The sequence below is a fragment of the Vombatus ursinus genome, unplaced genomic scaffold (assembly GCF_900497805.2).
Source record: "Vombatus ursinus unplaced genomic scaffold, bare-nosed wombat genome assembly UNPS02014785.1, whole genome shotgun sequence".
Taxonomy (NCBI): Eukaryota; Metazoa; Chordata; class Mammalia; order Diprotodontia; family Vombatidae; genus Vombatus; species Vombatus ursinus.
Genome location: NW_020954563.1, coordinates 6,525,549 through 6,542,743, shown reverse-complemented (window position 1 = coordinate 6,542,743; position 17,195 = coordinate 6,525,549). Strand labels below are relative to the sequence as shown.

Here is a 17,195-nt window from a genome sequence, read left to right as displayed (position 1 = left end):
TAATTGTTGTAAACAAAGGAACTGTCACATAGAAGAAGAAATTAGCCTTTCTACATGTGGTCCCAGAGAGCAGAACTAGGAGCACTAGGTAGAAGCTGCAGAAAGGAAGATTTTGACTTAATGGAAGAAAAATCTTTATAACCATTAGAGCTGTCCAGCAGCAGAATGGGCTGCCTTGGGAGCAGTGTATTCTCTATCACAGAGGGTCTTTAAGGGAAAGTCAGACAACCACATGTCAAAGATGACAAAGAGGAGATTCTCACTCTAGGTAGAGATTGGAATCAATGACTTTTAAGGTTCTTTCCAAACCTGAGGTTTCTGGGATTCTGGGAGTTGAGCTGGGGCTGAAAATCCTCATTCTGTGGGTGGTTGTGACTCAGGCAGATGACTGAGAATTTCGAAGTCCTTCCTTGCTGGTGCTTTATTATTTGTGGGTCTCAGGAAAATAATTGGATCTTTTGAATCTTGTTATTTTTCTTTTTGTTGTCATTCTAATGATTTTGACATTTATTTTATTTTTATTTTCTCAATTTCATTTTATTTTCAGCTCTAATACTTTCCCTCCCACTTTCCCCTCCCCCATTGTAAAGAGCAAGAAAAACAAAAACCCATTACAAATATGTATAATCAAGCAAAACAAATTTCTGTATTAGCCATGTCCAAAAACATACATATGTGTGCATGTATATATATGTGTGTGTATGTATATATGTATATATGTGTATGTATATGTGTGTGCTGTTCCTCTTTGTTTTGTGTTTACTTGCATGTTTTTAATGTTTATTAATCTGTGCACATGTTTTTCCCCAATAGAAGGTAAACTCCTAGAATAGTACCTGGCAAAAATAGGCACTTATATGCTTATAGGATGGAAGGATGAATTAGAGAATGCCAGATTTTGGAATCAAGTGATCTGAGCTTGAATCCTGCCTTTTATATTCTATTATATTAACTGCTTTTATATTCTTGGACAAGTCACTTAACCTTTCATTCTGCCTCAGTTTCATCCTTTATAAATTAGAGATAGTACTGGCTGTATGTAAATCTGTCCATTTAGTAAGGCTGTAATAAAGGAAGCATTTTGTAAACTCTAAAGTTCAACATAAATATGGGCAACTATAATAACAATTAGTATTACAGCTTCTGAAGTAGTGGTTAGTTCATCCTCTGAAGACATTCGCTAAGAAAACATGAAGTGAGACAGCTAGGTGGTGCAGTGGATAGAGTGCCAGGCCTGGAGTCAGGAAGGCCTGAGTTCAAATCTGGCTTCATATACTTACTGACTGTGTGACCCTGGGCAAGTCACTTCTGTCTGCCTCAGTTTCCTCATCTGTCAAATGGAAATACTATTAGCACCTACCTCCCGGGGTTGTTGTGAGGCTCAAATGAAATAACTGTAAAATGCTTAGCACAGTGCCTGACACATAGTGCTATATAAATGTTTGTTGTTTTATCATCATCATTATTATTAATTTTATTGTTATTATTGTCATTTTTTAGAGTCAGCTCTGACCTGACCAGTGGATTTTCCATCATAGTCTCTTGGCAGGAGCAGCTAGAAGGGGGAAGGGAGGGAACAACGATGTGTCTTGTGGTGAATGAAAGAAGACACAGGTTGTGTTTTCTCCTCAGAAAGGCTACCATGAGATCCGTGAAATCCGGCTGTTCCATTTCACCAGCTGGCCTGACCATGGGGTTCCGTGCTATGCCACAGGTCTACTGGGCTTTGTCCGGCAGGTGAAATTCCTCAACCCTCCCGAGGCAGGGCCCATAGTGGTCCACTGCAGGTATGTGCTCAGGCAGTTGACTGGCTTCTCACCTGCCTTCTTTGTCTCCTTTTCCACTGATTAAGGGAGAGCTAGGTAGCATGGTAATAGAACTCTGGTCCTGGAGTCAGGAAGACCCAAGATCAAATCTGGCCTCAGACATTTTTTAGCACTGTTAACCTCTGTCTGCCTCAGTTTCCTCATCTGTAAAATGGGGGTATTAATAGTACCTACCTCCCAGGGTTGTTGTGAGGATCTAATGAGATGATGTCAGTAAAGTGCTTAGCACAGCACCTGGCATACAATAGACTCTTAATAAATGCTTGTTACTTTCCTTCTCTCTTCAGAGAATACTGACTGAACTGGGTATCAGAAGTACCAGCCCTGCCACTACCTAGCTCTTTGACCTTGAGCAAGTCACCTCCTCTTTCTAGGGTTGAGTTTCCTCTCTTTAAATGAGGAGATTGGACTAGAAGGTCTACATATAATAATGTCCCTCCAGCACTAACTTTCTACAAGCTCTTCTGTACTAGTGTCAGACTATGGCATCCAAGCCCCTTCCAACTCTCAGGTACTATGATGCTATGGTATACACTGCCTTTCTTCTGTTCTCCTTTCAGGGAGATCACATAGAAAAGACATAGCAAGCCTTCCCTTAAGAAAGAGGTTGGCAGTATGGGTTCCACAGACCCCTGAGGGTCCACTGAAAGATTTCATGGAATCTGTGAATTTGAGAAGGAAAAAAATACATCTTTATTTCACTAGCTTTGGGTTTCTTTTGTAATCCTTTATATTTCATTTTATACATTTAAAAACTTTATTGAGAGGGCAGCCAGGTGGCACAGTGAATAGAGCACTGGTCCTGGAGTCAGGAGGACCTGAGTTCAAATCTGGTCTCAGACATTTACTAGCTGTGTGACTCTGGGCAAGTCACTTAACCCCAACGGCCTCCAAAAAATTTATTCTGAGAAGTTCGTAAATTTCACCAGATTGTCAAAGGCATTCATGACTCCCACAAAGGCTGAGAACCCCTACCTTCAGCCAATTTTTGGAGCTCTAAGTGATGTTTACTTGGCATCTTCTTAGCTTGATATATGTTGGTCCATTTGATCACTAGAGGGTAAGCCTAAAATGTAAGCCTAAAGCACAGACTCCTCAGTTACAATTTACTGATCTTCCTCCTTACTTCACCCCACCCTGTATTCTGCAATCTAGTGACACCAGCCCGCTTGCTGTTCCTCACCCAGGAGATTCCGTCTCTCATCATTCTCACTGGTTGTCCCTCATGCCTCTGTCCCTCCTTGCTTTTGTTTCCTGGCTCACTGCAAGTCTCAGATAAAATTCTGCCTTCTGCAAGTAGCTTTTCCAAGTCTTCCTTAATCTTATTGCTTTCTCTCTAAAACTCTCCCCAATTATCCTGTATATTTCTTATTTGTACACACTTGTTTGCATATTGTCTCCCCTCTTATACCTGGAACTCCTTGAGAGTTCGGATTGTCTCTTGCCTTTTTTTGTATCCTCATGCTTTACTATTTGCCTGGCACATAGTAGGTACTTAATAGATGATGTTGCCTGTGCTTCAGAATGATCTGGTTACGATCTGAAAACCTGAGAATCACCCCTACAGAGACTAAAATATCTCAGCATTTCCCAGTTATGTCCACACCAGTCAAGCAAAGAGGAGAAGAGTTTTTGGACCAATCCAAAGTTATAGTCATAGAATATCTGAGCTTGAAATTACTTTAGACATCATTTAGTCAAGTCACCTTATTTTGCAGGTAAGGAAGTTGAGGCCCAGAGAAGGGAAGCTTAAACCTTTCCCCAGTCACACACCAAGTTAGTGGTGGAACCAGGACTGGAATCCCATCTCCTGATCTAGTGTTCTTTGTTCTATACCATACCTTCTCTTTGCACAAAACTCGATCAGATAAATTAGGATAATACCTAACGTAGCACTTCCTTCCCTGGGTATAGTTTCTTGGAAGAGAGGACAGAGAGAACTTTAAGGATACATGTTCAGGCCCCTAATCTAGGGGCTCATGATTCATACCCAGCTGCTTCTTTAAACAACCTAACCAACCTTTAAACAACCTAGGCTAGATCCCCTAATCCTTCCTGTTCCTCATAGCTAAATGGAGGCACTAAGATTACCCCACTTAGGGTTCTCTGTCCTCCCAAGGTGACATCTCAGGCACTAAGTCAAGAATGTGCTGGGGCCAGTTCATACCAGCTCTCAAGCTGATTGCTCAACTTTCAGTGTAAGCTTTTACACCTCAGAAATTAGCAAATGCTATAAATCAGAGCTTGAGTTAGCATTTTGTTGACTGTCTAGACTTAAGAAAGTGTGGAGAAAATGTGGATAATGCAGATTAAACTTAAAAGTATGTCATGAATACATGGTTTTCAGAGAGCTGGTGTTAAACACGTGCTGGACCTGGAGACAGTAGACCTGAGTTTGAATTCTGCCTACGGAACTTCCTAACTTTGTGACCTTGGGCAAATCCTTACCTTCTCTGAACATTCATTTCTTCATCTCTCAGGGTTGTGAAGAAAAGTCCCTTTGCAAAATTTAAAGTGTCACATAAATCTGAGTTATTTGTAATCACCTGTCTCACCTGTACTTGTTGACTCAACCAATTCCGGGTGCCTGGTTTGTTTGGTTTTTTGTTTGTTTTTTTCTCTTCTCTCACAATTGGTACATCTGTAATGGGGACTATTTAGTACATGTGTCATTAACAAAGACTTTGTTTGAGATAGATTTTCCTTCTGCCTTTCTAAAAGATGTGGATAGTAATACTAACATCCTCCTTCACATAGCTTTGAAGATGTTACCTCAGCCACCACACCATATTTTTCAGTTCTAAGTAAATAGTTGTAGAGTGTTTTGAGGAGACTCATGGGAAGAACTAGATGGTTCTTCCTCCCTGGTAGGTAAGCTACAACTCAGTGAGCCCCCATGGGAGGGTGGGCTTCCCATATTGCAGAAGAGACAGGCCCAATCCCACTCATTTCCAACAATGAAGTTTCACAGCAAATGAAAAATATATTTTCTGTATGTTGGTTTTTGACAAAATTCTATTGGTTCAAGATCATTGAAATGTCCCCATTGGGCAGTATTTCTGGATTTTTATACTCCTTGGCTTTATGACCAGCTTATATTTCTTCTCTTTTCTTTACCCATCCTTTCTGTGTTTATTCATTTTCACACTGTAGATGGGAGCTGTTTTCCTAAGAGAAGCAAGTGATATGTGGACCAAAATTTAGCTAACATGAAAATATACTTAACCTTCTCCCCTGCTGTCCAGATGCCTTTCATGTTTATAACCACATTGACTTGTGGGAAATGGGTTCCTTGTATCCATAGTTCAGTGCAATTAACTCATCAACATAATGTTCTTTAAAATCACACTTAGGTCTGAGAAGTCCCTATTGTGGGCAGTAGGGTGTCACTTAGACTCTGACATTTTGTGTTTAGCACTCACTTGGCTTGTATACTGAGTGTCAGAAAGACTAGGTTAAACTTATCCTGTTTCTGGCTAAGCATCTTGGCTAAGATTCTCTGACCATTTAGCATTGGCATTTTACTGATAGAAAATGAGGTGTACTTTTTCAAGGTCACTAACAAACAATGGAAGGGATGGGGGCCAAAGTCTGGCTACCATGGAATACCTTCCTTCTGTCATCAAACATAACTGGCTTTTGTTCCATCCTTCTCTGTCCATATCCATCCCTCATTCTTTCTCCCCTCTTTCTCTACTGTTCTTTCTCTCTTCTCTCTTTCCATCTTTCTCTCCATTTTTCTCTTATTTGAATACTATACAAGTAGTTCTGCACTTGTGCTATTGTAGCCAGAAGGCTCAGTGTACAATTAATTAACTCATCAATGAGCATTTACTAAATGCCTACGAGACCAGACACTGTGCTAGGCACTAGACATATGAAGATTCAAATGACCCTGCCCTCAAGGAGCTTGTGTTCTGTGATGTCTAGTAATGCCAAATGCATCTTTTCTTCCAGTGCTGGAGCAGGGAGGACAGGTTGTTTCATCGCCATTGATATCATGCTTGACATGGCAGAAAATGAAGGCGTGGTGGACATATTCAATTGTGTGCGAGAGCTCCGATCCCAAAGGGTCAATCTAGTGCAAACAGAGGTAAGTGGTCCCTACTGGAGATGAAAAATCTAGATATATAGTTCATTCTTAGTCTCTGGCCAAGAAATTCCCAGAACGGGGTAAAATTAACATTCAGAAATGATGATTCTTCCAAAAAGCTGAAGAATCTTTCTGAACTCACTGGGAGCCAGCAGACTGTTGTAGCCAAGATTGAGAGTCAGGAGACCTAGGGTCTGGTCCCAACACGGTTACTCATGCATAGTGTATTCTTACACAAGTCATATACCTTTCTGAGCCTCAGTTTCTATTTCTGAAAATGAGATGCCCAAATGGCCTAGAAGAGTAGAAACCCACTCAGTCTAGGGAAGCTTAATGAGGATGACTAAACTACTAGAGCAGCTAGGTGATACGGTAGTTAGAGCACTGGGCCTGGAATCAGGAAGACCTGAATTCAAATCCTGTCTCAAGTACAGTACTGATGGCCCTGGGCCAGTCACTTAATCCCTCTATGCCTCAGTTTCCTCATCTGTAATTTGGGGATAAGAATAGCACCTACCTCCCAGGTTTGTTGTGAGAGTTACATAACAATATTTGTCAAGTGCTTTGCAGACTTTGAAATGTTATATGTGTTTGCTGTTATAATTTACTGAAGGAATCCTGGGGTTGGGTCCCATAAGCATAGCTCAATGGACTAGCACGAGGTGGGCCCCATCTCACCTCTCACCAAGAGGGCAAGAGAATATAACCAATCCATCCCTGGAATACCTCAAAGCAAGGTCCCCACCAAAGGTAAGCTTCACCTTCAAACAGTAGCATATAGTGGAAAAGCACTACCCTGCTGGCAAAGCAGAAAGGAATACAGTTTCCCAAAGTGCCTCACTCACTTCTAAGGAGAAGCTTAGCTTTGGGAGAAATCTCATTTGCCTTCCCAATATCTCTCTCATCCATACCCTCTTCTTGGTTCCCACTGCTACTTCTCATAGTGCAGGTCTTATTACCTCTCAACTCATCAGCTACAATATTTTCCTAGGTGATGTCCTAGCCCATCTTGTCCCCCTTTCTCTGCTCCATCTGGTACACATTGACAAATTAGTTTTTCCAAAGTAATTTAAGGCAAAGTGGTACAGAAGAAAGCATACTGAATTAAGACAGAGGGCTTGGGTCCAAATCCCAGCTCTGCCATTCACTACCTGCATGATCTTGGACAAGTCATGACCCCTCAGTGACTCAGTTTCCTCAGCTATAAAAAGAGCAAGTTGGACTAAATGAGATCCAGTGTCCTTTCATCTCTAGAGTTATGATTCTCTGATTCTAGGGTGTTAAAAATGTGAACTGCTGATTTATGATGTAGCCTCTTATGCCTCTTCATCCAAAGATCCCAGTAGCTCTCCATGAAGATTGCATTCATTAGCTTCCCAGGAGCAACATATGTTGAATCACTGATTAGTTACAGTGGTCGAGACAATACCTAGCTATTAATCAGAGTAAACCAAGTCTATTTAATGCCAACAAGGGGATGTACAGTAGAAGTAGACGTGATGAAAACTTAGGGGGTCTAGAGTCCAAATAGGAAAAGGGTCCTCAAGATAAGCTCAGCATAAGAAAATGCTTTTTCCCTGGAGCCTTTTTGCACCATGAGTGATGGAGTGTCAGCTAAGTTGACTTCTCCAGATCTGTGAGAAGGTGATGATAAAGCATCACACTCCCTTGACCTCTAATTTTCATGGCAAAATTAAAAAGTCCTGGCAGGGACACATAATTACATTGTAGAGTAGATAAAGCTCTGTGAGAGTAGAATTCAGACTGACTTCTGAGAGAACAAAATGGTCTTGCTTTGACTGTTGGCGTGTGAATGCTTGGAGTTCTTGGACATATACCAGCTTTTCCCATATGCATTGCCAGGGAATTACAATGTGAGAGATCATCTTATCCATCACTACTTTTGTCTTCACTCTAGACTTCTCCCACCCATTCCTAGGCAGGACCAGGCTGAGCACCTTAACTCATCAGAATGCTGTTCCCATAAATGTTAACACATCAACCCTTCTTGGTCTCTTAGACAGGGCCACCCAGGTTTGGGGTCTGAAACATGAAATTCAATGCTGACCCTAACTGAAGGAGTTCTCAGTCCCACCCCAAACCATTAGGAAACATGTTGAGGAGAAAAATTTCCTTATGCTACAATCCATTTGGAAACTTGCCAAGATCCTATCCTTCTGAGCCAGTTTTAGGAAAATTCATTATGGATCAGAATAGGTAGTAGGAGAATAACAAGTCTGGTATAGTGAAAGGAGAATTGGATATAAAATCAGACAACCTGAGTTTGAATCTCCACCTTCCTTTTTAACAGTTAAATAACTTAGAAGTCATTTCACTTCTCTGGGGCTCAGTTTCTTCAACTTTAAAATGAGAGGATAAGGTTAAAACCAATGTCCCCAAAGGTCCAGTCCCACTCCTTTATTTTGTTGTTATTCAGTCATTTTAGTCATGTCCAACTCTTCACAACCCCATTTGGGACAAAGATACTCGACTGGCTTGCCATTCCTTTCTCCAGCTCATTTTACAGGTGAGGAACTGAGGCAAACAAGGTTAAGTGACATGCCCAGGGTCACATAACTAGCGAGGCCAGATTTGAACTCATGTCTTCCTGAGTCCAGTCCTGGTGCTCTATCCACTGCACTACCTAGAGTCCTACTCCACCACCTATTAACTTATGTTTCCTTAACACTTCAAAGTTTGCAAAAGTCCTGCAGGTTAAGTAATTCGAGTATGAATAAATCCATGTTGTATCTGAGGAACAGAGAGGGAGTATGGTGTAGGAGATGGAGGGCTGGCTTTGAAGTTAGGAAAACATGAACTTCGGTTCAAACCCCTCCTCCAAAGATATACCCCTTTTCCTGTCAGAGGCAAGCAGTAGAAATGATATGGGGTTTAAGGGAGGGTACAATCCAAGGCCACACCAGGGAGAACTTTACCTGGAGTTCAATTTTTGTGGGGACAAAGCTACTTGAACTTACTATTTTTTTAAATTTTAAAATAAAAAAGTATTGATAATTTTTGTTTCTATATCACTTGCATTTCCCAGTGTAGACTCCTTTGCCTCCTCCTTACATAGAGGTATCCTTTATAAGATGGAATTTTAAAAAAAGAGGAAGAAAAAGATTAACCAACAAGAGATTGAAAAAGTCTGAAATTATATTCCATCCTCTACATCCACAATCCCACACCTCTGCAAAGAAACATTCAGAGGCAACTTCTCATATCTCTTCTTGGGGGCCACTCTTGGTCATCATAATTTCATAGCATTTGGTTTTGATTTATTACTGTTGTTGCCATTTACGTTGTCACAGCTATTGTATACTGTTTTCCTTGGTTCTCTTTTGCTTCACTTTGTATGATCAGGTCATGTAAGTCTTTCCATGTCTCACTGCATTCATCATGTTCATCTTTTTATTTTATAACATTCACATACCATAATTTCCTATCTGTTCCTCATTTGATAGGCATCTACTTTGTTTCCAGTTCTTTGCTACTACAAAAGTACTGGCATAAATATTTTTGCGGCATAAAGGGCCTTCCTTTTTGTCATTGACCTCTTTGAGGTATATGTCTAATGGTGGAGTCTCTGGGTCAGAGGGTATGGACTCACTCCGTGGTAGTCACTCACTTCACATAGTTGCAAACTGCCTTACTGAACAATTGAACCAATTCACAGCTCTACCAACAATGCATTAGTGTGCTGATCTTTCTGCTCCTCTTCCAATAATGGCTGCTATCTTTTATCATCTTTGTCAATTTCCTGAGGGATAGGTAAAATCTCAGGATTGTATTTATTTGCATTTCTCTTGTTCTCCATGATTTGAAGAATTCTTTCATATCTTGTTTGTAATTCTTTTGAGAATTGTTTCTTCTTATCTTTTGAGACATGCTTGGTATTTTCACTAATTACTCATGCTAACTAAATGCAAAGCTCAAGTGTTTCTAGGCTACTGGACTACAAATACTATCCATGCTCTCTAAATTTCAGGACCCAAGGGCAAAGCCATATTTACCCTGCCATACTTAACTTTCTGCTGGCCTCTGACAGATTTCAGCTGTTTGACCTTGGGAAAATAATTTAACTTTCAAGAGCCCTAGGCAACACTATAAGGCAGTTACACTGGCCTTACCTATCTGCATTTGTGGACAGAATTTCTACAAAAGTAATTCACTGCAATCACAGATCTAGATACCACCCACCCCAAAAGAGAGAGACAGAGACAGAGACAGAGCACATCCTGAGGAAATGAAGGTATGATTTTTCCTAGGTCATATACCTCACAAGTGTCCAAAGTATGATTTGAACTCAGGTGTCCTGACACCAACTTTAACACATTAACCACTGTATCACAACTGCCTTTAAGCATCCTAAGGCCACATAGCTAGTGAGTGGAAGAGCTGGAATAAAGCTCTCTATAGATCTCACAGAACCTTAAATAAATAACATAACTACTTTTCCTGGCCCTCACAGCCTTGCCTCAGTCTGAATTTAGCCTGAAAAAGTCAGTGTCTGCAATATTTGTATGGGCTTTAATAGGCAGTGAATAGAATTCTTACCTTTAGGTTGAGCCACTCAAGATGGTATTGATTTGGTTTTACTTTAAGAAAAGAAAAATTAGGTTGCTGGAGAGGCTGGTAAGACCTAGACTGTGTTTACACAAACACTATGTGGTCTGGATTTTTTTAGCTATTATAAAAAACTGAGTTCTCAAGGGTTGATCAGATTGGTTAAGTAGTAGATCAATTAGTTTACAATGATTGAAAACTGCTATCTGCTCATTTAATCCATCTATTTCTTTTTCTTGTCCTTCCAACTATACTTAGAGATAGACATGGATGTCAGACACACATGCAGCCTTCCCGGAGCACAGGAAAAGGTGTGTCTGGAGACAGCAAGCTGCCACCATGACTTTGCCTGGCCCCTTCCTCTTCAGCAGCATGTCATCTTCATCCCCTTTGTTATCACAGTCATCCTCACTCATTTATATAGAGTTTGATGGTCATTAAGTACTTTCCAAAAACCCAAAGAAGTCTGCTGTTGTTCAGTTATTTTCAGTTATGTCTGACTCTTTTCGACCCCATTTAGGGTTTTCTTGGGAAATGTGTTGGAGTGGTTTACCATTTCCTTCTCCAGCTCATTTTACACGAGGAAACTAAGGCAAACAGAGTTAAGTAACTTGCTCAGAGTCATACGGCTAGTAAGTGTCTGAGGCCAAATTAGAACTCAGGAAGATGAGTCTTCCTGACTCCAGGCCCAGGGCTCTATCCTCTGTACCACCTGGTATTATCATTCCTATTTCACTAAAGAGAAAACTGAGGTTTTAAGAATATAAGTGATTTGCCCAAGGTCATGGAGCTAATTTATATAAAGAATCAAAAAAATCACAACTTGTGTGAGATAGAGAGAAGCTCAGAGGACATCTAGGCCAATTGGTACCTGAATAAGAATTCTCTCAGCGTCTCCAACAAGTGGTCATCCCGCCTCTGTTCAAAGACCTCCAAGGAGTGTCCTCAGTCTCCCCAGCCCAGTAATCTGTGATCTCTTTGCATTTTCCCCTATTAAACATGACCTGGTTTGATTTGGCCCATTAATGCAGCCTGTCAAAATCTTTGTGGAACTGGACACTGTCATCCAGCTAAACTTTGAATCATCTGCAGACTTGACCAGCCTCTCGTTTCACCTTCATCCAGGCCTGCAATTGGCAGGTACAGTAGTAACACAGGGCCACCATTCAGATATCCCCAGGGCCTCAGAGAGCCATTAGAGACCTCCCACCCAGTGGTTATGAGCCATTAAGGACTTCTCTCTGGGTCCTGTCATTCAGTCAGATTTCAGGCCGCCTAACTGCGCTGTCCTCTAGCCTACATCTCCACAACTTGTCAACAAACAGAGAAGGAGAGACTTTGCCGAGCGCTTGGCTATAATCTAAGTATGCTATGTCTATAGCTTCCCCCAATCTACCAGTCTAATTATCCTGTCAAAAAAGGAAATGAGGTTAGTCTGGCATGACCTGCTCTTGATGAAGCCATGCTGGTTTTTAGTGATCACTGCTTCCCTTTCTGAAAGCTCATATATCATCTCCTTAATAATGTGTTCTAGAATTTTACTAGAAATACAAGTCAAGTTCACTGGTCTTGAGGTTTTTGTTTTTGTTTTTAATTTTTCCTCTTCCTTTTTTGGATAAATCGAGACAACATTTGCCCTTCTCCAGTTCAGCACAGACTTTCTGGAGCCAAACCTACCAATGATTGCTAAACAAGCTAGAATGCAAACCCATGTCTCCTGCCAGCTGGTCTTGTGTGCCTAGGACTGTGCTCTCTGTATGGCACCATTTTACTGTTTACATTTGTCACAAGACCAAAGGATTTAGAGAGACATTTTTTCTTTATGTCCCCAGCACCTGGCACATTGAGGCCACCTATAGATTAGGAAACTGTGAAGCTAAGTAGCCCCCCCCCCGCCAAGTTCAGTGCCAGAGCTGAGGTTTGAACCAGGTCTCCTGTCTTCTACTCTACTGTGCTTTTGGATCTACCATGTACCTACAGATGCTTCCTTTCTTTCATTAAAATGTTTTATTATGCTTCTTTAAAAATATCCCTGTTACTTCCTAATGTGACCATCCTTTCCCCTCCCACCCAGCAGAAGCATCTCTTTGAGCAAATAGGTGCAGTTAAACATAACAAATCACCATGTGGCCGCAGCTAAAAAGGAAGGTCTCATTCCTCACCTGAAGTTCACCACTTGGCTGCTGAGGGATGGGTTTGTCATCAGTCCTCTGAAGTCATGACTTGGTTGCCACATTGATCTTAATCAAAAGTCTTTCAGTGTTGTTTTTCTTTGCAGTATTTCAATCATCATTCAGATTGTTTTCCTGGCTCTACTTAATGTCACTAGGCATCAGTAGATACAAGTCTTCTCAAGTTTCTTTGAATATTTTATGTTCTTATTTATCACGACACAGTAACATTACATGCTATTCATATACAATAATTCATTTAGCCATTCATTCCCCAGTCATTGGGAACCGTTTTTGCTCCCAGTTTTTCTTCATGTGTTTCTTATCCTGTTCCTAGAATTAGTTTAGTCTTAATCAATTAATTGTTTGGTATTAAAGCCATCTCTGTAGGTTTCCCCTGCCTGCCTGCCTGCCTGGACCTCTCCCCAGGCATAAATAGCCAGCAATTAGACAATACTCTAGAACTCTACTGGGAAGAGCAGGCAAGCAGAGAATTAAGTATCACACCTGGAACCAGACCCCCACATCAGCTCTTGTGAAAGTACAGGGAGTGAGGCAACATAAGGGCAAAAGAGAGAAAATCCAAGGGCTTCTACCTCTATCACAAGATCAGAAATTTACTAACCTAGAGCCAGAAAGAATCTTAGAGGCCCTTTAGTCCAACCCCTTCATTTTACAGATGAGAAAAACCAGGTAGAGGAAGGTTAAGTGACTTAAGTGCTCAGGATCGTATATTAAAACATTAAAGACTGAATACGAACCCAGGTCCTCTGACTCCAGAGCTATTGCCATTTTTCACATGACCATACACCTCTGAATCCAGGATTGTATAATGATGATCTTATGTCAGAGGTTAGGGGCATCTGTTTAGGTCGGTATCATTCTCTAAGTCAGGGAACATTTGTTTCTTTCTCCTTATGTGCCCATGAAGGCCTTCCACGATAAAGAAGGCATAGGATCCTCCCGCTCCCTCATCTATAAGTTCACTATGGCATAAGGTCAGTCCTGCAGATCAGTAACCCTAGTATCTAATACCACCCCACCACCCCCCAGGAGGGAATAGTGATCAGTCTCCAAGGTGCTTAGGTAACCCAATCTAGACTCACAGGAGTCTGAAAAACCAAGGCATTAAGTGGGAATATGTCTTGCCCAAGACCTAAGGCTAGTCATCTTTACATGGATCTTCCTCTGCATATGTGGGTTCATTAAAACAACCCAATTACAATTCTGAAAGTGGGGAACATACAGAATTTGAGCAAAAGGAGTTGTACAGTCTAAGGAATGTTCCTATGAAAAATAATTGTGACTCACATTCTTATAGACCTTTAAGGTTTACAAATCATTTCATACACCAAAGGATCAGCATACCTGTATATTAAAGATGGAGAAACTGAGGTCAGAGCACACGTCCATCTGGAATGTTGTGCTCTCTTCTGGGTACCACATCTTAGAAAGGGCATAGATGAGCAAGAGGAGAGTAACCAGGATTGGGAGAACTAGAGACCATACCACAGGAGGATAGAAACTGGGGATATTTACCCTGGAGAAAAGCAGGCTTGGGGAGGAGAGATAATATACCTGTCTATAACAAGCATTTGAGAGGCTTTATATGGAAGAAATATGAAGGGGTAGTCTAGTAGCGTGGAAAGAATATTGGATCTGGACTGAAAGGACCTCAGTTAAAACTCCCATCTCTGATACATACTACTTGTGTGACCTTAGGCAAGTCGCTAAGCTGCTATGGGCCTCAGTTTACACATCTGTGAAATGGGAAGGGCGGACTACATGGCAGCCTCTGAGGTGCCCCGTAGCTCTGAGTCTATGACCCTGGGCTCCATTTGTTCTGCTTAGCTCCAGGAGACAAAACTAAGGTGGAAGGAAATGGCAGAGAAATACGTTTGTTCTCAACGTCAGGAAAAGGTTCCAAGAAATTAGGATCACAGGTTTAGACCCATTTCAGACCTCAGAGAGCACTGAGCCCAACCCCTCCGTTTTATAGACGAGGAAGGAAAGGGAGGCCCAGGGACATGAAGTCACCTGTCCAGGGTGACTCAACTAGTTAATTGCCTAAGGTAAGATGTGAACCCTGTGCCCTACGTACTGCATTGGATCTGCCCCCAAGTGTAATGAGCTACCTGAGGATAAGAAGGGCTCCATTTGCTCTAGAGACCTTAAAGCAAAGGCTGTTGTGACCGCTTGTCAGGTATGTCATAGAAGTTGTTCCTGTTCAGGTAAGGATCAGACTAGATGGCCCCTGAGATCTCCTCTGTTCCAGGAGTTAAGTTACTTTCCCAGGAAAGGAAGGAAAGAAGCATTTCTTAAGCACCTACTATGTGCTGGGCACTGTGCTAAGCACACTACATGTATTATCTCATTTGATAACCCTGGGAGTAGCCTTGGGAGACAGGTGCTATTATTATTCCCATTTTACTGTTGAGGAAACTGAAGAAGGCAAAGGTTAAGTAACCTGCCCAGGATCACACCGGTAGCATCCGAGGCTGGATTCGAACTTGGATCTTTCTGACTCCAGTCTCGGATGTCTATCTAGTGCGCCACCTAGCGACCTCTAGGGTCATGCAGCCTGTCAGTATCAGAGCAAAGACTTGAACCCAGGTCTCCTGACTTAGTTCCAGTATGTTTTCCACTTTATCATGCTGTCTCGTTAAGTCTGATCGATTTCCCTACTCCTCTCTAGGAATATTTCTGCTTACAGAGCCAGGAGTGTGAAATCTGTATAAGAATACCCCTTTTCCCTGAGCAGTGCTTGGGGTGCAACAACAATTCCTTAACCTCCAGCCTTCTTTCTTTTTTTCTATATTCCACGAGAATTTCCCTTGAGTTCCATCTTAGCCTTACATCATCCTCCCAGCATTTTCCCCAAGTTTATGCCACCTAAGATCATGGTATCCTGGACCTAGGGCTGGGAAGCCTCAGAAGCCACATGGACCTGCCCTCTCATTTTAGAGATGAGGAAACTTGGGCCCACACAGACCCACATGGGCAGGATTTTAACCCAAATTCTCTGACTTCTAATCCAGTGCTCTTTCTGCTACACCATGCTTCCTCCCCAGTCACACACCATGAAAAGGACTTATTAACCATTAAACATGTACATCCTGATTTCTCGTGGAAGCTCAGTAAGTTTCCATCAACAAAAATAGTCTTTACATCATAAGGGGATAGCTTTGGAGAGTGAGCAGTGCACATCAAACCTCATATATTCATAGAATTAGGAGGATTCTTGAAAGTCATCTGGTCAAACCTGTCAGCCAGGCTCCCCTCTCCAACATTTGACAGGTGGTCACTGCTGCATGAGATAAACCTGGGCAACCAGGCTCCCCTCTCCAACATTTGACAGGTGGTCACTGCGCATAAGATAAACCTAGGCAAAGAGCTAAGAGCTTCTGTGTTCATTACCCATATTAGGAGGAGAAATCCATCATTATTAGCTTTATAAATGTTTTCTGTCAATACATGTTTCCAGTCTCAATGGCTTTTGAGTTATAATTGAGCCAAAGCACACTGAAAGATAGATGGTGTAAACCATTCATATCACTGATGATAAACTGTGTGTAAGAAGTGTGGTGTAAGGAGCAACAGACTTGAAGTCAGATAACCTGGGCTCAAATCCTGGTCTGCTTTTTGTTGCCTGTGTTGTGGATTCTGTTCTCTGGGCCTCAGTTTCTTCATCTGTAAAATAAGGAAGTTGAATTAGCAGATGATCTCTAAAAACTCTTCTAATTCAATATCCCAATAACCATGGACTATGATGTATGTTTCCCATTTTAGCCCAAATGCTTACTTAAGCCAATCTCACCTACATAGCAAGAGTGCCTTTCCACTTGTGTTTTGTTAGGTTAGGTCATGAGATGCTGCTTCACATGTCCTATCTTTGCTTGGGCTTGGCAGGAGCAGTATGTATTTGTCCATGATGCCATCTTGGAGGCCTGCCTTTGTGGCAATACAGCCATACCTGTGTGTGAGTTCCGGTCTATATACTATAACATCAGCAGACTGGATCCACAGACCAATTCCAGCCAAATAAAAGATGAATTTCAGGTAAGAGCAGAGGTCGTTTTGTGTACCAACTGTGGGACAAATTAATTTGGCCATGTGTATTTGGGTCAGCACATATGTGTCTCCCTACCCAGCAAGGAGCCAGGGTGCAGACTCCTCATGTTTTACAGGATGCTCTTTGATATAAATGTAATAATATTACATTATCAGATTTCATGAGAACTAATTCTCCTGAGAACTCTCCTCAAAGTATGAGATCCTGGAAAAGATGCATTCTGGAGTCAATAAGCAACAATCCATATCCCAAGGAGGGCTAGCTCAGTAAGATCTAGGCTCTTATCCATGAATAGGGAAGAACCACCAACAAATCCATCTGTTATAGTTATGTGACCTTTCTGTTTTCAAATATAATCTGTCATGTGTTATAACTAAGGAATTTCCTAGCTGGAAAACAAGATCAGTCAATATTTTTTGCATAATTGGGCTCATAGTCGAAGCATAGGGTCTATTGGTGCTAACAGA

The 17,195-nt window shown here is 41.6% G+C and overlaps 1 protein-coding gene across 1 annotated transcript in view; it reads left to right on the top strand.

Moving 5' to 3' along the window:
* Window positions 1–17,195, top strand: part of PTPRT (protein tyrosine phosphatase, receptor type T) — an 885,105-nt gene that overhangs the window by 840,520 nt on the left and 27,390 nt on the right. Inside the window, exons 21-22 of the mRNA XM_027867127.1 lie at window positions 1,633–1,787; window positions 5,784–5,919. Coding sequence (XP_027722928.1) covers window positions 1,633–1,787; window positions 5,784–5,919 — 291 coding nt within the window. The remainder of the gene's footprint in view (window positions 1–1,632; window positions 1,788–5,783; window positions 5,920–17,195) is intronic.